We start from the raw sequence: 24,188 nt of genomic DNA, 5'->3' as shown, positions 1-24,188 counted from the left end.
CATGCCTCACCAGTTTTTCCGCTTGGTCTATTCTTTGTCTCTCGCACTGATCTTTCAAAAGCATATCAATTACAGGTAGCTCTGAACTTACGGGCGCAATTGGAAGCAGAATTTCCAGTGCTAAGTAAAACAGTTCAGCGGATCCTGCCCGATTTTATTGCCTCTTTGGACAGGGCTGTTTTTTTTTTATTTGCAATTATATCCCGCCCTTCTTCGAAGACTCAGGGCGGCTTACACTATGTTAGCAATAGTCTTCATCCATTTGTATATTATATACAAAGTCAACTTATTGTCCCCAACAATCTGGGTCCTCATTTTACCTACCTTATAAAGGATGGAAGGCTGAGTCAACCTTGGGCCTGGTGGGGCTTGAACCTGCAGTAATTGCAAGCAGCTGCTGTTAATAACAGACTGTCTTACCAGTCTGAGCCACCAGAGGCTGAGCCACCAGAGGTTGTTCAGGGAATCTCTACAGTCTTAAGTTTAAGCAGATTGCGTCACCTGCTTTCTAGCCTGGTGCTTTAACCGCTACACTAAACTGTCTCCTATTATAGTTAATATAGCCCGGTAAATAATTTTCCTTTCTGTTTTACTCACTCTAACTCTGTGGTGTCAAACTGGCAGCCCATGGGCCGGATGCGTCACGTGCAGGCCATGCCCCCCCCCCAGCTCCACAAAGGGGAGAAACATCGCAAAATGTCACGTGACGGCAATGTGACACCGTGAGTTTGACAGCTGTGCTCTAACTCTACATTAGTGTTTGTGGGCTTTGCTGTGCTATATGGTCTTCTTTCTTTGCTCCCCAAATGTAGTTCATCAGGCTGAGTCTGCGGCGGTGGGATGAAACGAGTCATTAGTTTGGTGTCCTTGCGTTCCCACAAGAGAACCAAGCCCAGAATTCCCTTGATTCTTATCCAGCGACAATTTGCCTTGACCGCCAGTAGATCAAAATCCTTGTCTGCAGATAGCACGAAATAAGCTCGTAGTACTTTTGAATACTATCCTGGCACCTGGTTTCTTGCACCTGACACCTTAGCATCGATTGATCTGATCCTCTTCCCCTTAGATCCGCCCATCCTTAACTTCCGTGGGGAGAAACTCAGCTGCTCTCCGTTTCCCAGATGACAGCTTCTACAACGGCAAACATTTCCAAAGAGCCGAAAATTTTGAACCGTCAGCAGAAGTCGGTAAAGAAACCCCGTTCGGGTTGAACAGCTTTGCTTTACTGCTACAGCTCCCTGCTGGGTAGCAAAGCAATCCAGTTATAGCAAATCCTTAAGAGCAAAGTCATTAGGGTAAAAGGAAAACCAAAAAAGAGAGAGACAGAAAAAAACAAAAGCTGGTTAATACAAACCGATTGAAGTTAGGGTCCTTCTCTCCCCCTCACCCCCCCCCCACCTTTTCAAACCCATTGAAAAAAAAGGGGGTGAGAGAGTTGAAGGCGCCAGCTTTCCTTCCTTTGGTAAGTTTTTTTTGAAAAGAGATTGCTTTCTTTCATCTTCTTTTTAAAGGGGCGGGGCTGTTGATGCTGTGTTTGTACAAGATCTGGAAGACTTTTCAAGTGAAGTGAGATGTTGGCCCCTTTGATGTCAGAAGACTTGGTGCCCTATTTAGCACACAGTGGGTGTTTAGAGAAGAAGCACTGGAGATGCTTCCAATTAGGTGGATTTTGTCTCCTCACCTCTAGATTCTCATTCTCTCCGTCTGTATAAATAATACGCGCGTCAGCAGATGGAAATAAAGATGACTTCATTTGATCATGGAAGAGAAATACGGTTTAGACCTGGTTGGCATTCTGATGGGAGAACCAGAAAACCTTAAAATCAATGGATTGGACGTTTGGACAAATTGGACTGATAGAAGACGACTAAAACCTCCTTTAGGGATTTACTCCTATCCATGCGAGTAGGAAGTCCTAGCAAACAGACCATGCACTGCCCAGAGCTGTCAAAGGTAGCTGATGTGATGCCCTTCAAACGTGTTGAATTATGGCTTCCACAAGCCCCACAATTATGGCTAGACATCAGTCAATGCTTCAGGGAATCTTAGTCCTAAACAGAGACATCTGGTCCTAAATTACACATGCTAGAGCATCTCCTTTACCAAAGGAGATGGTAAACATTGTCTTAGACATTTCAAATTCAACGTCTTAAGATAAGTCTGGGATTGTTTATGATCCACAATTCTAGTGCTGTCTTAATCATCAGTTTTGGCCATGAAGAACTGACCAAATGTCAGGGTTCCAAGTAATACCGCCAACGAAAGAAAATTCAGAGGCTTGAGTTCCCTCAAAGTTCCATTTTATTAGAGATATCATATCTCTAATCTGGGGAAACCCGAATCTGAAAAACCCGAATCTGAAAGTTTCCAGGTTTTTCCCACCCAAGTGAAGGTTCAAGTCCCTGCCCAGCACCCACAGGTCCATCGCATGGTCCAATCATCCACCATCCAAATTGGAGATGCCTCCCAGTCATCTGACTTCAGGTGCCAGAGCAAGGCGTCCTTGACTCTCTGAGAAAGGAATGTTATTTTGACTACATATCACCCATACTGTATGCCAGTCATGGCGAACCTTTTCAGCAATGAGTGGCCAAACCAAACATGTGCCTATATGTGTGTGCACGAGCACCAGAAACCCAAAGGTCAGCTGGCTGGCAACATGCATGCGCACCAGCCAGCTGGTCTTCAGGTTTCCAATGCTCTGGGTTTCTGGCGCTCTAGTATGTGTGAAGACCAATTGGCCGGTGCCCACACATGCACTGGAAACCAGAAGAGCAGCTGGCAACATGTGTGCCCACAGAGAGGGCTCTGCGTTCCACCTCTGGCATGTGTGCCATAGGTTCACCATCATGGCTCTATGCAATCCCCCCTCCCATTTTCCCCACAGTAGAAAATGTGGCAGGCCTGAAGACCCAAATGTAAAAGATGGCTTCCAGGCCTGACACCATGAAGAACTGGATTGACCAGAGGGTTGTCTTGATGTAAAACAGGACTCTCCAAGCTTGGCAACTTTAAGACTTGTGGACTTCAACTCCCAGAATACAGCTGGCTGAGGAATTCTGGGAGTTGAAGTCCACAAGTCTTAAAGTTGTCAAGGTTGGAGACCCCTGATGTAAAAGAAGCTTCCATATTCTCCTACTGTTGTGTTTGTGTCCCCTGAGCTGGGCCTCCTGCCAGAAAGTGACTTGGAGCCGGGCCTGCTGCCAGAAAGTGACTTGGAAAGTGAGGGGGAAGGACCGTCAGGACTTACCTCAGGAGCAGCGGCTTCCCTGGCTCAGCTCCAGGAGCCAGAAGCAGGCCAGGTGGAAGAAATAACAAGGCCTCCATCCCCTGACTCTTCCCCCCCCCCAGGCCACACCTTCAGACCCAGCTGATAGCAATCAGGCTTGGTTAGACCCTAGGCTTCATAGGCAGGAGAGGAGGGAACAACAGAAGCAGGGGTGGGACAGGCCTAGGAAGTGCTGAGTCCTGGAGCCACACCCCACAGGATATAAAGGCAGTGAGCACTGCTGTGTCTCTTCGTAGCTGGCAAATCAACTGATTAACTGAGAGCTGAAGTGACTCACCAGCGTCGAGGGAGATATCAGAGAACTTGGCAGACGCTGGCTATTCTGCTGCCAGAGCAGATAGTGCCAGCTAATTAAGCCATCACTCGGACGGAGGTGAGGGAGGACAGAACACCTACGTCAAGATGTACCACTCTGTTTTGATCTGAGGGCCACATTCAGGACAGCCTGGGAAGTGGCTGCATATCTCTGGAGAGCTTTGCAAGGTAGGGTTGGTCACTCTGGGACCTCCCCCCCGAAGGATGCTCCGTCCCTGTAGGGATGTGGCAATGCCAACCTTGGTGCCAGTTTGGAGGAAGCAGCTGAGTTCAGTGGTGGGTTTCAAAAAATTTTACTACCGGTTCTGTGGGTGTGGCTTGGTGGGCGTGGCAGGGGAAGGATACTGTAGAATCTCCATTCCCACCCCAATCTAGGGGAAGGTTACTGCAAAATCCCCATTTCCTCCCAATCAGCTGGGACTCAGGAGGCAGAGAATAGATGGGGGTGGGGCCAGTCAGAATTTTTACTACCGGTTCTCCAAACTACTCAAAATTTCCACTACCGGTTCTCCAGAACTGGTCAGAACCTGTTGAAACCCACCTCTGGTGTGAGTTCCATTTAAATGTCTCCAATCTACTTATTATTATTTATTTATTATTTATATTTTTATACCGCCCTTCTCTGAAGACTCAGGGCGGTGTACAGCAGAAATAAAACATAAATATTGACAGTTTAAAATACAATAACCATTAAAAAACTAATTCAATTACGCTGAAAAATTTAAAATTTTTGAATAAAAGTCATAAATAAAATTAATCCCCTTAAAATCCCATTAAAACATTCAATTTAAAATGGTATCAGGCCAGCCCTGCTTGATGAAAAAAGAAGGTTTTGAGCTCGCGCTTAAAGGTCCGAAGATCAGGGAGAAGTTGTAGCCTAAGAGTAGTACTAAGAGATCTTCCCTCCAGAGCAGGGGTCTCCAACCTTGGTCCCTTTAAGACTTGTGGACTTCAACTCCCAGAGTTCCTCAGCCAGCTTTGCTGGCTGAGGGACTCTGGGAGTTGAAGTCCACAAGTCTTAAAGGGACCAAGGTTGGAGACCCCTGCTCCAGAGCTCTGCTTTATTTCCCTGCTTTCTCCTAGTGGGAAACTGATGAAGGGGCTGCTTCTGGCAAAAGAATGCCACGATTTAGCCAGTTTGGGATTGATTGACACGTAGGTGCCTTTCAACTGTCTGCATCTTTGATCAGGGCCGAACTTGTGGTTGCCTTCAAATGCAAGGTAGAGACTCAAGATTGAGAGAGAGGTTTTAGTTGAACAGTGCTAGCATTGTAGCTCGCTTCATCTTTTTCTTTCCCTGCCTCCCTTTCCACAACAGTTATTTGGGGAGTGGGGGGGGAGAGAAGCCTTTTATATGTCTCCAAAATGTAGGGCAGGCGCCAAGTCTGAAGGATGATGTTGATTGAGGTCATGGGTGATTCTGAACCCTGCTGTTTGAAGGCCTCTTGTGAGAAACGGGTTGATCCTAGAGCCTTCGTGTAGGCAACTGCCACTGATTTCAAGGGAAGATTGACCAACATCCGCACAGAAGACAAGAAAGGTGAACTGCAGTTTGATACCCTCCTACCGGGATACTGATGCAATCTAATCTAAATCTAATTCTCCCCTCCTTTTTTTTTTCTTTCTAAAGCACCATCAAAGTTCTTCCTGGTTGGTCTTGGGAATTTTGGACCCAAACCAGAGGGAGGAAAAAAATTGCTTTCGTGGCACATCTGAAGAATATGAAGGCCCTTTGCACATCTTAGTCTTTCAATTGAAGAATTGGGTCTATGGAAATTCTCAGTCCATCCAAGTCATGGTTGTCCTAAAGGTGCTTTTTCAAGAGGCAACTGGACTTTGTAGATTTTCATGAAGACGTTTCTCTTCTCAACCAAGAAGCTTCTTCAGTTTTGTTGCGTAGCTAAATGTCTATGGAAATTCTCAATCATCCAGGTCATGGTTGTCTCAAAAAGGCAACTGGACTTTCTGGTTTTTCTTTGAAGACGTTTCACTTGTCATCCAAGAAGCTTCTTCAGCTTTGCTGGGTCTGCTGGGATTGGCTATCAGGAGTATGAAAGCCGGAGATAATTTAGTGTCCTCTTTTCAATACATATTATTGCTCTTCTGACTTATTTTATTGTTATAGGTCCAGTAGAATAAAACATGACTGAAATACAGAATCCATTATCAGAGGGTTATTATTACAATTAATTGGTGGAACGACTTGCCTCCAAAGATTTTGGGTGCTCCAACATTGGAGTTTTTTTAAAAGAAGAGATTGGACAGCGATGTGTTTGAAATGGTATAGGACAGGGGTGAAATCCAGCAGGTTCTGACAGGTTCTGGAGAACCGGTAGCGGAAATTTTGAGCAGTTCAGAGAAACGGTGGTGGAAATTTTGAGCAGTTTGGAGAACTGGCAAATACCACCTCTGGCTGGCCCTAGAGTGTGGTGGGAATAAAGGTTTTGTAGTATCCTTCCCCGCCACGCCCACCAAGCCACACCCATAGAATTGGTAGTAAAAAAGTTTGGATTTCACCACTTGTGCAAGATTTCCTGCTTGGATGGGGGTGGGGGTTGGACTGGAGGACCTCTGGGGCCCTTTCCAACTCTGTTATTCCGTTATTGTTTCTATGATCACGTGTATCCATCCCATCAAGCCCAAAGAAAAGTCTGGAATGGTACACAATCACCTGCCATAGACAGGGGGTTGGACTAGAAGACCTCCAAGGTCCCTTCCAAAAATGTTAATCTATAAGGGTAAAAGCTTTGGGTGAAAATAGATATGGAAAAGATGGGCGCTGGGGACGTGCAGTGGAGAACCTGCCTTTTAGGAGCATAGATTGGGATTCATGGATTATGCTAAACCATGGTTCCTTGAAGAAGTTGCAAAGGACTGCCTTTATTTACACTAAGCTATGATCTATTGTTTTCTCCCTGTGATAGTCATAGGTTCATGAATTCTGTTAAGAGAAGGATAAACATTTTTGTCAAAGGAAATGTATAATGTCATAAACCATACTTAGGTTTAGAAGTAAAAGGAAGGAATATAAAGTTTGATTAAACATGTGCCTCTAAGCTCCTGTAAGGTCCTAAGGGCAACTGACTCATATTTATGACGGTTGCAGTGTCCCAGAGTCACGTAATCCCCTTTTGTGACCTTCTGACGAGCAAAGTCAAGGGGGAAGCCAGATTCTATTTAGCGACCGCCTTGCTGACTTAACAACGGCAGCCATTCCCTTAACCACTGTGGCAAGAAAGGTCACTTTAACCACGGTCTCGCTTAGTAACAGGAATTTGAGGGGGGGGCGTCACTTGTGGTCGTACGGCGAGGACTTTATCTGAATTACATGACATAGTTGGAAGGGAACTGCATAACCTGGTTGAAGAATTATCGGTCGTTTTCCTTGCCAAATCAAACTATTTTTTAACGTTCTTTCAGGCTGCATTTTGGGGCCTTTTTCTCTCTAGGTCTCCCTCCTTTTTCTCTCTCTCTCTCTCTCCCCTCCCTCCCACCCTAGTCAGACCTCCAGTGGTTCCTGAATTACAAGAATTCTTGGAATATATAAGCTTTAATGAGTTATGCAGGCACGGGTTTTTCTCCCCCCCCCCTTCCTCCTCTTCGTGGCATTAAACATCTGTTAGCTTTTAAGAGAACAAAGTTGCAGACAAAAAAAAAAGAGAAGGCTGTTGAGGGAAAATACACACAGAGTGGGGAGACTGTGCAAAGATATTAAATTTTCGAGTAGGAAGCCTTGGTTTTAAAAAGTGGGAGAATAGGGGAATTGGGGTTGGCAAAATCCTGGGGCTTTGATGTGGTTGCTTTTAAGGAAATTCACAGAGAAGACTGGTCCCTGGTAGCATTTCTGAACGTGGGTGTGCTCCGTGTGTGTGTGTGTGTTTTGGATTTTTGTGGAGCTGTTGCCTGACGTAGCAATGTTACTGCGGCAAGACTCTGATGGAAGCATCCCAAAAGTTGATAGGGAAGGGGTGTTCATTTAAACAGGTTGACCTGGTCCAAAGTCTTCAACCTTGGCAACTTTAAGCCTGGAGGACTTCAACTCCCAGAATACCCCAGCCAGCAAAGCTGGCTGGGGAATTCTGGGAGTTGAAGTCCACCAGGCTTAAAGTTGCCAAGGTTGGGGACCCCTGTCCTAGTGAACGTCCACCTCTGAAGGTGACCTGAACCTGTGTGACCTCTGCCCTTAATCCAACGCTTGACAACCACTCTGGCCTTCAAAATCAAGCTCTTGGTTGATGTCTTCTAGAATTGTTGACCTGTAGTGTCTTTTCAGAGCGACAGACGTGAGTTTTTTAGTTCTAGGTGGAGGTACAAAGGACTCTGACTGGCTGTGGAGGAGACCTTTTATCTTTCAAATGACGTCCCTATTCATACTGTGTTGGGGTAGATTTTTTTTCCCCTTCCTTCCTTCCTTCCTTCCTTCCTTCCTTCCTTCCTTCCTTCCTTCCTTCCTTCCTTCCTTCCTTTCCTTCCCCTCCCTCCCTCCCTCCCTTTCCTTCCTTCCTTCTTTCCTTCCTTCCTCCCTTCCTTCTTCCTTTCCTCCCTCTCCTTCCTTCCTTCCTTCCCCCTCCCTCCCTCCCCCTTCCTTCCTTCCTTCCTTCCTTCCTTCCTTCCTTCCTTCCTTCCTTCCTTCCTAACTTCCTCCCTCCCTCCCTCCCTCCCTTTCCTTCCCCCTCACTCCCTCCCTCTCCTTCCTTAGGCATTCCCTCCTCCTCATTTTATATTTCCAAATTGTTTAATCCTCTGAAATCCAAGAAAGGAAAAGAAAGGAGGAGGAAAGAAAAGGGGGAAGGGAAGGGTGAAAGAAAAGGGGGAAGGGAAGGGTGAAAGAGAAGGGAGGGAGGGAAGAAAGAAAGAGGAAGGAAGGAAGGAAGGAAAAGAGAGAGAGAAAGAAAAGAAAGAAAGGGAAGGAAGGAAGGAAGGAAGGAAGAGTTGACATACTGGCAATTCTGGGTGGGAAAGGAGACCCAGAGAAGGCCAGGACCCGTCTTTGAGCAAATGTCAGCCATCTGTTCTTCCCACACCTTCCGTTGACAGATTTATAGAGTTGTATTAGTTCCCTAGTAAAAGTCCTACACCTGTGTTTTGGTTATGGAGGTAAACTGGGATTTCTCATTTGCCTAGGGAAGGTTTATTTATTTGCAGTGACAGTTGACCAGGATAAAAACCACAGCCTGCCTTCTCATCTTGGTAGAGAGCACCTATTGGGAGGCAGCCTGGATTAGGACTGAGAGAACTGGGGTAGGGGGGGGAGGTGAAGGCTGCCAGGAAAAGGCTTAGAACAGTTGTGGTCTTCTCTCATGTTCCCTGCGGCTCCTCCCATCAGAACATCCCATCTGCTCTTCACCGGAGCACTTAGTTGTAAAAAACAGACACAAGTCTTTTTCCCCCCAGCGAGCAGCTACATCTCCAGTCATTTCTCTCTCTGGTGCTAAGCCCAGATCAAGCCAACCTTATGAGAGGTTCACAGGATGGGTGAAGCCAGTCATTAGTTCTACCACAATCTGCCTCATCGTAGCGGTGATAGGAGGAGAGAAAACACGGATCAATGGCTTCCAATCTTGAGATATTTGGAATAAAAGGCTGAGTACCAAGGGTCATAAGCAGGGGTGCTATTCAGCAGGTTAGAATAGAATAGAATAGAATAGAATAGAATAGAATAGAATAGAATAGAATGGAATGGAATGGAATGGAATGGAATGGAATGGAATGGAATGGAATGGAATGGAATGGAACAAGAATGGAACAAGAATAGAACAGAACAGAATAGAATTTTTTATTGGTCAAGTGTGATTGGACACACAAGGAATCTGTCTTCGGTGCATAGGCTCTCAGTGTACATAAAAGAAGAGATACGTTCGTCAGGAATCAAAAGGTACAACACTTAATGATAGTCATAGTTCTGACAGGTTCTGGAGAACCGGTAGCAGAAATTTTGAATAGTTCAGAGAACCAGAAAATACCACCTGTGGCTGGCCGCAGAGTGGGGAGGGAATGGAGATTTTGCAGTATCCTTCCCGCCACCTCTAGACCACGCCATATATATATATATATATATATATTTGTTTTCTGAGGTTTTCACGGGTGTTTGTATATAGGTCTTTGGTTGTTCGGGTTTTCTCCGTGTAAGATTGGAAGTGTCTTGGCGACGTTTCGACGAAGCCTCATTCTATCAGAGAAGCCATTGAGATAGAAAAACGCCCACACAGCATGAACAAACGAGATGACACCTCCCGCCTACCAGCCATTTGGAAACCCGCCCTTATTGACAAACGAGTCCCTAACACGAGGAATGACACCAGACCCACACTCACAAGGTCCACACAGGATGTCACCACCGCACATCCACCCAGAAAGCAGACCCAAACCCACACTGATCATGAAGCATGACCAAGGACCAGAAGCCAGACCGCAGCTGCAACATTAGCCATTTCAAACCCCTCCAATCCATTCATGCAGCAGACTGACACCCACTATGAAGATGTAGCACGACCACAAAGCCAAACAACAGCTATGCAGCTCACCAGCTCAAATCCCCCTGCAGCACAGACTAGACTGAGCACAACCAAGCCCCCACCAACACAGGACACCCCCCCAGCCAATCAGAGCACAGAAAAAACCCCATCCAATCAGAGCACAGCCAAGCTCCCACCCAATCAGTTCAAACCCCCACTAGCAGTTAAAAGGAAGAAACAGCTGCGATCACACATTGCTCCCAGAAGCACGAAGCTGAAGCCTGAAGATGACGAATGAGACTTCGTCGAAACGTCGCCAAGACACTTCCAATCTTACACGGGAGAAAACCCGAATAACCAAAGACCTACACATATATATATATATATATATATGCGCATCCGCACACACACTTACACGCACACTGTATATATGTGTATATATATACACACTGTATATATACACACAATATCTCTGTTGGTGATGTGCTCATTTTTTCACATTGATGACACTTCTTTCCTTAGCTGTCATTTTTTTGCTAAAATAAAAATTCCCCTGGGTTTAAGCTGCTTTTTAAGAAAAGATGCTGTAGCCTCCTGTTGCTAGCTTAGGAGGAACAGGGACTTCTCACAATTACTGTTCTCTTAAGGCAAGTGAAAGGTGAAATAAATGTATTCTTAACTTCAAAATAAATGCACTGCACTCTTTTTCCAAATTAGAATGGAGATCTGGTTATTGTTAGGTGGAGTTTTCCTTCTCCAATTATTCTCCAGGTTAGTAGAGTTTGTCAACCTTGGCCAGTTTCAGATTTGTGGATTTCAACTCCCAGAAATCCTCAGCCGAATGGCTGGAGAATTCTGGGAGCTGAGGTCCAGACATCTTAAAAAGTTGTCGAGTTTGACAAACATTGCTCCAGGGGTATTGGATTACAATTTCTAATTTCCTGTCTCAAAATTCAGCAGATTTTAATCCAACATCCTTAGAGTGGAACTGTGGTGGCAATTACAATCATTTTTTTACCCCTCTTTCAGAACTGATACCTGGCTTCCTAAAGTAGGAGTCAGCAACCTGCGGCCCTGGAGCCACATGTGGCTCTTTCATCCCTCTGCTGCAGCTCCCTGTTGCTGGTCGGCGTCACAATTGATAGGGCTTTCGGTTAGGACAGGTAGAGGAAAAAGGATGCCCCACTAGGAGGAGACTATGATGGGGGAACCGGATTTCTGGTCAGCTCCAGAATTGAATGGGGACTTCCGATTAGGACTTTTGTGGCTCTTCGAGTGTTTAAGGTTGCCGACCTCTGTCCTAAAGGGAGCTTGGTGACCCTTAGCCCCCTTCCCTTGATTTTAATGGAAAATCTATGTGATTATTTTCTCCTTGGAATCTGATCCAGGGTTACCTTTGCAAAGTGGATGATGTTTTCTCTCTGGGGCTGTTTTAAAAGCAATAGTAAGGGTGTACTTATATCACTTTGCCTGGAGAAGTGAGTCTTTCTTCCTTGGTTCTTGGAATCATCATCATCATCATCAATAACATCAACAACAATTTGAACATCTGGCAATCCAGTCTGAACATCTAGAGGAGGAGGAGGTGGGCGAGGGGAGAAGAGGGAGGAGGAGAGAAAGGAGAAGAAGGAGAAAGAGGAGAAGGAGAAAAGAAACAGTAGAAGCGAAAGAGGAGGGGGAGGAGGGGGAGAAGAGGAAAGAGGAGGAGGGGAGGAGGAGGAGAAAGAAGGAAAGAGGGAGAAGTGGAAGTGGAAGGAGGAGAGGAAGGGAAGAAGAAGGAGAAAAGAAGCAGTAGAAGTGAAAGAGGAGGAGAAGGAGGGGGAGAAGAGGGAGGAGGAGAAGGAGAAGAAGTAGTAGTAGTAGAAGGAGGAGGAGAAGAAGGAGAAGGAGAAGAAGCAGAAGAGAAGAAAAAATAAGAGGAGGAGGACAAATTCTGTCTGTTTGCACACACACAGGTCTATGAAAGAAATGCCAGTCTGTCTGAGATGATGCATGGCATAATCATACAGGCACCACAGAGAGCAAAATTTTAATTGACAGCTGATGCACTCCAGTTACCCAGCGGTGTCTCTGAAAGGCACAAAGATTAGCATGGTCGGTTTTAGAAAAGAACATTTGGTTAATAGGCTATTAATAAGCGTATTGATGCTCTTGCAGAAGTCAACAAAACAGCTATTTGGAAGTCCTCGTTATAATAACCACCCTGAGGAGAGGAAATTTAAGAAGCGAAGCCTGAATTGTCAATAATTATCAGCTCAGTTAAACAAATAACTAATGAGTACAGAAATGGGGAATGATAAACACAAATGACTACTCGGGGGCTGAGGGGAGCATGTGTATTTTTTTTTTTTTAAAAAGGGAGAGAAATTGGGGGAAAATATATATTTTTATTCCCCTTTAGAAGCTCTTTTATTTTTTCCCAAATTACCATGCTACTTTACTCCATATTATTACCATACATTACCAATGCGGTCGTGATTTTAAAAGGAGTAAATGAATTGTTTACAATTTTTAAAAGGTCATGGCCCTATAAAAATGTACTGTACAGGTGTATTAAAAAAAAACCGTTTGTTAAAAAAAATACATCTTTACTGGTTTTAAGGCTCAGTAAAGCCTTAAAAGGGGCTGGTTTTAATGCTCAATTTTGGAATTGTATTTACAAAATGTCCGGGCAAAGATGCTAATTTTTCAAAGCACACATGTCAGGGTTCAGAATTGGGACTGGAGATCCAGGCTGAATCTCCATTCAACCTTAGAAACCACCTGGATGAATTTGGACCAGATACATATCTACCTCTCAGAGTTGTGAGGTAAAAACAGAAAGAAGGACTCCATTGGAATTGGGTGGCCACCACCATCATCTTACCCCATGACGTAAACATTAGGTTAGCATGTAGGCTTAAATATGTACAGATATTTAAGTTGTAGTCGTCAACATACAGCCACACTTGGACCCACAACCACACTTTCCACTGCTGAGCCAGTGGTTAAGTGAGTTGAGGCCACGTTTATGATGGTGTTTTCTGCCACGGTTGTTAAACGAAGCACTGCAATTGTTAAGTGAATCACGCAGTGATATGCAATGTAATTTCATTTTAATGTATGCTGATTAGTGTACATTCAGAGTGACAATAAAGCTATTCTATTCTATTATTCTACTCTATTCTATTCTATTCTATTCTATTCTATTCTATTCTATTCTATTCATTATTCTATTCTATTCTATTCATTATTCTATTCTATTCTATTCTATTCATTATTCTATTCTATTCTATTCTATTCATTATTCTATTCTATTTTATTCATTATTCTATTCTATTCTATTCTATTCATTATTCTATTCTATTCTATTCTATTCTATTCTATTCTATTCTATTCATTATTCTACTGTACTCTTACTCTATTCTATTCTGGCTTCCCTCATAGACTTTGTTGGGAAGGTTCTAGAAGGTAGTCATGTGATCCGGCACACCTGCCTTGTTTGTACATATATTCCGGTTGCCAAGTGCCTGAATTCTGTGACGGTGAGGAGGCAGTACCAGTTGTAAGTGCAAGGACTGGGCTCTAAGTCACTTTTTCCAGTGCCATCGTCACTTTTGATGGTTGTGGAAGCCTAGTGCCTGTAGTTTTATAGAGACACAGTGTTGACTTTTTACCGGGTGCTGGTTTTTTGCTTGATTAATGTGAGTGCCAAATTAATTTAATTTTTTTTTTAATAACAGACATCTTAACAGACATCTTTTTTTTCTTCTTTCCCCATACAGGAGGCAGCTGGTGAAATTTTCAGGGAGGCGCTTGAGAACGAACATTTTCATCTCGAAGGTGATTTTTTTATATATACATAAAAAAAGCAAACATTGTCTCTCTTAATTTTTATATGCATTTATGTATGTGTGTGTGTGTGTGTGTATATTTGTTTTCTTTCTAACCAAAGACCTATATATATATATATATATATATATATATATATACATACATATACATACATATATATATTTTCGTACGTTTTCACAGGTATATGTATGCAGGTTTTGGTATGTTCGGGTCTTTTCCCGTGTAAGATTGGAAGTATTTAGGCAACGTTTCGATGAGATCTCACTGAGTGAGATCTGAAGATCTGAAGTTGACGAGTGAGATCTCATTGAAACGTTGCCCTAAATACTTCCAGACGAGGTCTCACTCATCATCTTCAGGCTGGTGTCTTCGGCTTCGTGCTTGTGCGAGCAAAGCGTGGTCAGAGCTGCCGTCTCTCTATAAATACTGGTGAGGAGTGTTGCTGTGAGCGGGTTGGTTGGCTGTATGGTTGCATCTTGATTGGTAGATGGAGTGGGTGTTTGCAGATTGATTGCACCACTCCATCTACCAATCGATCAGTAGTAAAAAATGCTTTTAAAAAGTTTAAAAAAAGGTTCCCAAGCTCGCGTGTCACAGCTGATTTCCCCCCCTCGCTTTCTACTTACCTTCCCAAGTTTCCTTTTGGTTCGTACTGCAGATGTGCGTACACAGCAGGCACTTGGCGCGTGGCACGCAGGCGCGGCCAACAAACTGTTGACAAACTGGTTTAGATTTCACCACTGCTTCCAACCCTATTAATCTGATGTTCTAGCGGAGGACTGAGCTGCTCTTGATGGACCTGTGTACTTCTTGCCTTCTTATGCTCCCCAAACATTTAGAACATCTGGTGACCTACTGATGCTTCATCTGAGAAGATATAGAAGAAGGACAAGGATCTGACAAAGCCCCCATTAGATAAGCAGTAGAATTCAGTGATTTTGTTCCAAATTGGATCTATTGCTTCCCGCACTTTATGGAGTTACCCGCAGTAAGCACCAGCAGCCAAAATGCTAATAAAAAAAACCTTCTCTACTTAAGTCCCCCCTCCAAAAAAGATACTGGATTTAATTTCCAAGGTTGCATTGCAAGGCTTAATCAAATCCTTTTCTTCTTCACTGGCTTAACCGGTCAACAGCGAAAGGCTCTGGATTCTGGGATTAAGATTGTCTTTTGGTGAAAGGACTGTTGCACGAGTCCTTTTTTTAAAAGAAAAAAAAATTGTGGGAAGAACAAAAACCAACATCAAAGCTCTAAGCCACAAGGACAGGTTGTTGACTCAGTTTTGAGATTCGACAAGAGTTATTTTGTTTATCTTGCAGCAGGAAGATAGAAACACTCTTGACTATCATTGCCTAATTTAACTTCTGTCTGGTTTGATTTTTTTTTTTTAGCCTTGGAAATCCTAGTACTTTTGGGACAACTATTTTTTTAAAAAAGGGGGGTATCTATTTTTATCCCACAGAGTTAAGGCTCTTGGACTCATTCACTTTTAGTCTCGATTTGATCATGATTACCTTCTCAGAATTAGAAGAACATTTCAACTGGAGGCTTGAGTATACCCTATATTTAGAATAGAATTAGGGACCTTGGAGGTCTTCTAGTCCAACCCCCTGCTTAGACAGGAAACCCTACACCACTTCAGACAAATGGTTATCCAACATCTTAAAAACTTCCAGTGTTGGAGCATTTACAACTTCTGGAGGCAAGTTGTTCCACTGATCAATTGTTCTAACTGTCAGGAAATTTCTCCTTAGTTCTAAGTTGCTTCTCTCCTTGATTAGTTTCCACCCATTGCTTCTTGTCCTGCCTTCAGGTGCTTTGGAGAATAGTTGACTCCCTCTTCTTTGGGGCAGGCTCTGAGATATTGGAAGACTGCTATCATGTTTCCCCTAGTACTTCTTTCCATTAAACTAGACATACCCAGTTCCTGCAACCGTTCGTCATATGTTTTAGCCTCCAGCCCCCTAATCCTCTTTGTTGCTCTTCTCTGCACTCTTTCTAGAGTCTCCACATCTTTTTTACATCATGGCAACCAAAACTGGATGCAGTATTCCAAGTTGCAGTGTTTACGAAGGTAGATCTGGAAAGATAATCAGGTTTCATAACTACTAAAAGGATCTATTAAGATTGGTTTCAGAATATGATTTAAAAAGGATTCCAGATCAGGTCATATGCCACCAAGATAACAATCATTTATTGTTGTCAAGTACAATAATAAGAATAAGAATTTTTCAGGGTATAATAATAAGAATCTTGTCATTGGTATTTCTTTCTCTCTTGTTGTACACCAAATAAAATCAAGGAGGAATTACTTTGAGTTTCTTTCTTGGACTTTCCACTTTCCCAGGATTGAGTTGCTGTTTCATGTCCCATCAGGTTCTCCAAACTGCTCAAAATTTCCACTACCGGTTCTCTGAACTGCTCAAAATTTCTGCTACCGGTTCTTCAGAACCTGCTGGATTTCACCCCTGCTCTGTGTATTTCTGAGAAAGGACAACAGAAACCCACCAGTTTCTGTGTGAGGGTGAGCGGGATTTTTTAAAAAATCTAAGTCAAGAATCTACGAAAAGGGGAGGGGGTGTCTATATGCATGCACGAGTGCATTTATAGAGCCCTCTTTTCTGTCCCCCAAAGAGGGGGGAGGGGGAAAAAAGCAAGAATTAATTGGAGGAAAGAACTTGCAAGCTGTCTTTTCATAATGTTCATATGGCTTGGTTAAATTCTGGAAGCCCCCGGGGAGGAGGGGGGGCCCTGAATGTTTTCTGACACAACAACCCCATTGTTCTTGGGGGCAACTGTAACAAATAACTCGAACAGCAAGCACGGGGCAGAAAAGAGCCAAAGACGGGAGGAGAAAGGAAAGAGCTGCGGCCAGCTTGAAGAGCATTGAAAACTGTCAGGGACCTTATTGTCTGTTTCAACCTTATTTTTCTCCGGGTAACTGCAAAAAAAAACCACACACACACACACCCCGAAAAAAACCACCCCTCAGTTTTACTCAACAAGCAAGAGAATAAGGTAGCCTTTGTTACCTAGACAGATTATAGCTTTCTACCCCCTCCCTCCCTCCCTCTTAAAATCTGCTCTTCATAAAAACTCAGCGTGAATGGAGGAATTTCTCTTGACTTGCTTCAGATACTGAAGTGACTTTTATAGTTCTGAAGTCGCTTCAGGGATTTCATCACATGTTTTCAGTTTGAGAAGAAGGGATGGAAAATAGAGATGTATTTTTAGTGTGTGGGGGGGGGCAGGAGGTTTTTTTTTTTCCTTCCCCATTCTCCTTTAACAGATGTTTCATCTCAATCATATCCAGACCTCATAGTCATGGTACAAATCAACTTTATTTTCCTATGAAGGAAAAAAAAAAGAAGATAAACTAGCATTTATTTGGAGTCAAACTTCCTTTTTTTTAACCCCTTATATTTTACACACCTCCCCCTAAATTTTAATGGAACCGTTATTAGTCTGTGGGTTAAAAAGAAGATAGTAAATTTAAAGCCAATGGATAAACATCTATGGAGATTCTTAGTTCTTCAGGTCATGGTTGTCCCGAAGGTGGTTTTTTTCAAGAGGCAACTGGACTTCCTTGGTTTTTCCTTGAAGATTGAAGAAGCTTCTTGGATGAGAAGCAAAAACATTTTCAAGGAACAACAAAGTTGACTCTTGAAAAAGCCACCTTTGGGACAATCAGGAAACATTCATTATTTTTATAGACAGCTAGCTGGCCTGTTTTAGGTGAACAATCTGATGTCTTGGAATTTGGTCCCTCACATTTAGAGAGATCCTGACTGAGGAAAACTGGTTTGGAGAAAACCTTTCCTAACAATCTCAACCTATTTTTGTGGGGGAATAGGGATGGTGTTGAAATCCTGACTATCATCGGGATTTCTCTCTCCTGTTTAGTAAGGAAGATCTAAAAGGCTAAGTCTGGAATTTCCAGTCTAGGAAAATGAGGTAGGATTAACAGATTAACAGAGTTGGAAAGGACATTGTAAATCACCTAGTCCAACCCCCCACCCAAGCAGGAGACCCTACACCATTTCTTACAGATGGCAGTCCAGTCTCTTCTTGAAAGCCTCCAGTGATGAAGCTCCCACAATTTCCGAAGGCAACTTCTGTTCCACGAGTGGATTGTTTTCACTGTCAGAAAGTTCCTCCTCATTTCTAGGTTGAATCTCTCCTTGGTCAGTTTCTGTCCATTATTCCTTGTCTGGCCTTCAGGTGCTTTGGAAAATAGCTTGACCCACTCTTCTCTGTGGCAGCCCCTCAAGTATTGGAAGATGGCTATCATGTCTCCCCTGGTCCTTCTCTTCACTAGACTAGACTTATCCAATTCCTGCAACCGTTCCTCATATGTTTTAGTCTCCAGTCCCCTAATTATCCTGGTTACTCTTCTCTGCACTTTTTCTAGAGTCTCAACATCTTTTTTATAGTGTGGTGATCAAAACTGGGTGCAGTACTCTAGGTGTGGTTTTACTTGAAATCTAGTACGTTTCAGAAGAGGGGTCTTTAAAAGTGAATATCCAAAGAGATCATGGACAGGTTTTCCTCAGAGAAGATTTTATAGGTGTCTAAGGTGCCTTCATATCTTCCCCTTTGGCGTGAGTTTTCACTACAGTGGAAACTCATGAGAATGATGATATAAAAACAAATGATAATAATTTTCAGGTTATGTGGAAAGTGAGACAGCACATCAATATTTTTTTTCCATAGTTAAAATACTGATACTCTGATAACCCATATTACAGTAAGCTGGCTTTGTTGTCCAGCACATATATTGAATGAGTGAAGAGTGAAGATCACTTATATAGTCCCACTGAATATTGATGATAAGATTTTATACAATATATATGAAAGAGATGGAGATGTTTAGAGCACCAGTCCAGGACCGGAGGTGGGTTTCTGGCCAGTTCTGGAGAACCGGTAGCAGAAATTTTGAGTAGATCGGAGAACTGGTGGTAAAATTTCTGACTGGCCCTGCCCCCATCTATTCTCTGCCTCCCAAGTCCCAGCTGATCAGGAGGAAATGGGGATTTTTGCAATAACCTCCCCCTGGAGTGGAGTGGGAATAGAGATTTCACAGTATCCTTCCCCTGCCACGCCCACCAAGCCATGCCCACCAAGCCATGCCACACCTACAGAACCGATAGTAAAATTTTTGAAACCCACCACTGTCTAGGACAATACATATTTTTTTTTACATATTTATACACAATATGTTTAAATTGGTTTGCAAGACCATGGGTTATATGGTTGGTTCATAGCAACCAGGAGGACCTCAAAATTGGTCTCCCACAGCATTATTTCTTCACAGTGAGCTATGTGAAGATCACAGTGACAGCTCTCCCCATGGGAAGCAATTTTGATGAAAAGGGTGATATGATTATTCCGTCATCTTGGCGTTTTCAAAGCTCTTGTTATCACAGCAAATGTGGGGGCCTTTTTCTCTCTTTTTTTTTTGTGTGTGTGGCACATCTAAGTTAGCCGAGAGACTGGTTGGGATCAAAGTCTGCATTATTAATGATATTACCTACGCACAACCTTCATTTAAATTAGTGTTGTGTGGGTTTTCCTTGGGAACTTCAAAATGAAACAACCCTAAAGGGATCACCAGACAACCTCCCTCCGAAAATCAAAATGAAATAAAAAAAACATGATGATGGCAACAGAAATACGTTAAAAAAAAATGGAGGAGTTGAGGAACAGAAAGGACTTATATCTGTAAACTGCAAACCTATATAAGCCCTGAGCAACTCTAGGGACAAAACAGCCATTTGTGTTATTCTGAGTGTGTGGCTGGATCTCCTCTCCCTATTGCACTTTTCTCTATCCCTTTTTGTTAGCAGTAGGAGTTAACAAAATCCTGAACCACTGGACAAGGCCAGGCAAGGTTAAACACAGCCAAAAGTGGGACAGACCCAGGTAAACCTTAGGAAATCCATTATGTATGTCCTGATAAGCTATCACAATCACACACTGCTGAATATGGACCCTGTTGTGTTTCTTTGGTAGGCTGGTGTGAGCCATTTCTCTATTGCGGTCCTTTGGTGCTTTCTGTTGTGATCTTGGCCCAAGTAGTTATTACCAGACACAATCAGTCCTAAGCAAACGTATTTTATTAGAACAGCTGAGAAGTACTTCATTCTCAGCTTAGTCCAAATTAAGTCCAAAACAAAGTCCTTCAGCCTTATCACAAACCTTTTTCTTCTTTGGCACCGTGCCAAAGCTTTTTGTTGACAAGAACCTGTTGCTGCTCTTTTAAGCTTTATGGGAGGGGCCAATAATCTGGCCTTACTCCCGAGTCGTCCTTTTTGCTTTAGCTGCTCTTGCCTTCTGGCAGCTCTGGCAGTGTGCGCTAGGAACAGGCTCCTCCTGTTCCTCTGCCTCTCTGCTGTCTGCCTCTAAAGTCTCCAGTCTGCGCATCACTCCCAGATGGCCCTGGTCCCATCTCTGCCTCCTAAGCAGAGCTCTCGTCTGGGCCTTCCCCTGTCTCCAGGACTGGCCCATTGTCCTCCCCAACCTCCTCACTGTCCGACTTCGCTGCCAGCTCTGCAGACTGCTTGCGGACCACAACACTTTCTGAGCTTGGCGGTTTTCTTGCAGATGTTTCATTACCCAACTAGGTAACAACGTCAGTGCAAAACCCCACTCCCTTTTAGCACTGTTGATGTTACCAAGTTAGGTAAGGAAACGTCTGCAAGATAACCACCCAGCTCAGAGAGTTCAACCCTGAGCGACATATATTTTCTTCTATCAGTGCCATTTCTCTATTGGTGAATGAACTGTTTAAATGAGCAGCTCTGTTGTAGGAGATCTTCAAAAACAGATATCTGAAACCAAAGGTTTCACCCAAGGACCAGCCCTCTGCACGGCCTCCCCCCACCACACCCCAAATCTTTGAGTGCCACTTGTATGGCACTTCCAGTTTTGATAGCAAGGAAAGATTACCCAGTACTTGGCAAGTAACCATGCTACCTATCATTAATTTAAGCTTAAATGCCGGCAGAACTAAATTAAATTTAGGTTTTGTCCCATTCCACCCGTTTCTTCAACCTGCCTATATTTGGGGACGTTTTTCTGGGACTGTTCTCCAAAGTCTATCAGTCTCCAGGCGTTTTACCATCTGCTGCTCGAGCTCATGTTCCATAACCTATTTCTGGGTTTGCACCTCCTTTTGATGAGCTATAAAAACTGCCTTCTCCTCGCCCCCATCTGCTGATCTCCCAGAGGTGAGTTTTTTTTTCTCCTTTCCCATTTTTAAGAGTCTTTGCACCCTTAGGAGTCATCTGGTGCCCAAGTCATGAGACCCAACAGAAGCTATGTGTCTTCTTTTATGAGGCAATAATTTGGAAGTTTTTTTTTTTTTAATCTTAAAAAGGCATTTCTGTGCATAGTGATAGAACATTTTCATTTTCCGTTCCTTCTAAAATATATATTTATATACATACATACACACACACACACACACATCCTTTGATCTCAGCAGAGATGGGAAAAGTCTGTTCTGTTGAGGCTTTTGGCTAACAGAACAAACAGTGTTTAGAATTTAACTTTGCTTAATTAATTAGTAATTCTGTTTAATGCCGTCTGATCTCCATCCAAAAGGTATGCTGAAGCTTGGAAAAGTGAACATCAAAGCAGGTTAGGTGAAGATGGTTAAGTATGGCATTTAATCTAGCTGCTGCTGTTGATGAAACGTTACCAGCCAGGCCACTAATTAGAAAGAGAAACGAATGGCTGCTATATAAATTCATCAAGCTATTTAGTGCAAAGAATTAAGCTAGGTGCCTGAGCTGGTATTGAAGTGATATAATTGCGAACTAATAGCAGTTTAGAGCTGCCATATGTTTTGGCGATATCTGTCAATTTTTCTCTTTCCTGAGCATGTTTGAAGGAAGGGGGGGGAAAAGAGAGTTAAAGTTAAAATGCGGGTTACTTTGGTTGAATTAATGATCAGTGAAAACAGAGAGAACGTTATTAATTCTTCATGTCTTCTTTGAGATGATCCTATTTGTCGTCTTCTGACCGTCCAGTCAAAATACATTATTCAGTTTGAGAAAGTTGAGGCTCAGAAATCGGCTAGTTGGGATCAGCTGACAGAATGGTCAAGTGGACACGAGGTGGTTGAAGGCTAGTGTGCCATCCGGCCTGCAGACGGTTGCCATGGGAGATGGTAGCCATATTTTTCTGGGTAGCACGGAGGTGAATAAAGAAGCAGTCTTGTGGAGGTGTTTTGTGGAGGCATAATGCTTCACCGCGGTGAGTTTTCCACAGTTCAACATTGGCAGTGTTCGCCTAGCACACCTAGTCACAGTTGGCTTCACTAAGAGTAGCAATCTTGTCCAAAGCCACTGACGGATGGGTTCATACAACATGCCAAGGCCCTACGAAGAAAATCATGTTTTTGTTTTGGATGTTCTGAGGGGGAAAAAAAAAATCTAGCTCCCTCAACTTCCTATATTCCCAGTAAATCCCAAAGGTCACTTCTCTCCAAAGGAGAGAAGGAAAGAGACTGCCATCTTTAAGGAGGCATCCTATCCTGATTGGATATTTTTTTTCTCCTTCTTTGGAGAAATTGAAGCAATCTGTCTTTTTTTTTTTTTTGAAATATGACACCACAGGAATAAACCTGAAGTAATTCCACCCCACCCCACCCCACCCAGGTCTGTCCTGCTTGAAGAATTTGCAGGAGAAAAAAATTCGGCTCCATCGAATTGATGTAGTCCTCAACTAACAGCCAAAAACTGGGACCAAAATTTCCCACTGCTAAGAAGGCGGTTATGAAATGACCTGTGCCTGATCTTATGACCCTTTTTTTAATACCGTGGTTCTTAAGCGAGTCACTGCAGTTATAAAGAGAATTATATGGTCATTAAGCAAACCTGGCTTCCATTCATTGACTTTGCTGGTCACAAGCCGGCTGGGAAGATCACTGCTAAATAGTGATCACGTGGGATGCTGCAACCATCCCAAACATGCCAGTTGCCAAGCACCTAAATTTTGATCACATGACCGGGAGGATACTCCTGCAATGGTCCTAAGTATGAGGACCATTTTTTTCAGAAGTGGTTGGCCATTGCCTCCTTCTTAGGGCTGAGAGAGAGGGACTGGCTCCAGGTCACGCAGCTGCCTTTATGTTTAAGGTTGGACTAGAACTCATGACTTTCTCATTTCTAGCCTGATTTCTAGCCACTACACCAGTGGTTGTAAGTCCAGAACTACCTGTAATCATGAACGTAACAGTCTACAAAAGTTGGTGTTGTTATAACTTCGGGCACAACTCAATACAGAGTGCAGATTCTACAATACAGAATGCAGATTGAGAATACAGTTATGGAACCATCTTTCTCTATCCACACCAGGGGTGAAATGCTACCGGTTCGCTCCGGTTCAGGTGAACCGGTAGTGATTAAAAACTGCCAGTTCAGGCACACTGGTAGTAAAAAAAAAAGCTACCAGTTCAGGCGAACCGACAGTTTGAAAAGCCAGCAGTTTGGGCGAACCAGTAGTTAGCTACCGGTTTGGGCAAACTGGTAGTTAAAAAAAAAGCTACCGGTTCCTCCAAGCCAGTATTTCCAATGATCAGCTGTGCCGCGGGTTTAGCTTTGCTAGAAAGCAGGAAATCCTGCTTTCTAGCAACGCTAAATCGTGCAGCACAGCTGATCCCTCCCTCGCTGTTCTGCTTACCTTCCCAAGCCTCCTTTTGGTGTGTGTTGTGCATGCGTTTGGTGCGCACTGCGCATATGCACACAGTGCACGTTTGGCACACAGCGCGCATGCACAGCCAGCAAACTGCTAGCAAGCCGGTTTGGATTTCACCACTGGTCCACACCCTTCTGTTGTGCCTGGTTCTCTAATAACAAATAGATGTTATTAATTAACTGACCTCAGCAACAGATATCTGGAAGTATTCTTGTACCAATTAGCTCCTTTAATGCAAGAATAGGGTTTCACGGTGTTTGAAATGTAATATTTCTCAGACCCGTTCCCTTTGTTGCATTTCCAGTTCTGGATAGAAAAGGAACATTGTGCTACGGCATTTGTGGCACACACTTTCTAATTAGCAGCAGAGAAAAGAGGCCCTGTGAAGAAGCAAATGAGATGTATTTTCAAAGATGTAGTCCTCATTCAATTGAAAATGAGAACAAAAAGACTTAGTTTTAGATAGTATGATAGTTTCATTTCCCACCCACCCCTGGCCGCCTTTTTGAACTCGGGAGTAAAAACTCTCCACTGATTGGGTTTGCTTAGGCAGGTTTCAGTAAACCCCCACACCCAAAAAGGCAAAATTTAAG

The 24,188-nt window shown here is 43.4% G+C and overlaps 1 protein-coding gene across 3 annotated transcripts in view; it reads left to right on the top strand.

Moving 5' to 3' along the window:
• Window positions 1-24,188, top strand: part of NKD1 (NKD inhibitor of WNT signaling pathway 1) — a 99,832-nt gene that overhangs the window by 51,979 nt on the left and 23,665 nt on the right. For 2 of the 3 annotated variants that reach the window (XM_058154902.1, XM_058154905.1), the window contains one exon: window positions 13,824-13,881. In XM_058154902.1, coding sequence (XP_058010885.1) covers window positions 13,824-13,881 — 58 coding nt within the window. Of the gene's footprint in view, window positions 1-1,066; window positions 1,188-13,823; window positions 13,882-24,188 lie in introns of all 3 variants that reach the window. The other variant, XM_058154903.1, reaches the window with a different exon arrangement.

Source organism: Ahaetulla prasina, chromosome 12 (assembly GCF_028640845.1).
Source record: "Ahaetulla prasina isolate Xishuangbanna chromosome 12, ASM2864084v1, whole genome shotgun sequence".
Classification (NCBI taxonomy): Eukaryota; Metazoa; Chordata; class Lepidosauria; order Squamata; family Colubridae; genus Ahaetulla; species Ahaetulla prasina.
The sequence above is the reverse complement of the archived record's forward strand: the minus strand, read 5'-3'. Positions and strand labels throughout refer to the sequence as shown.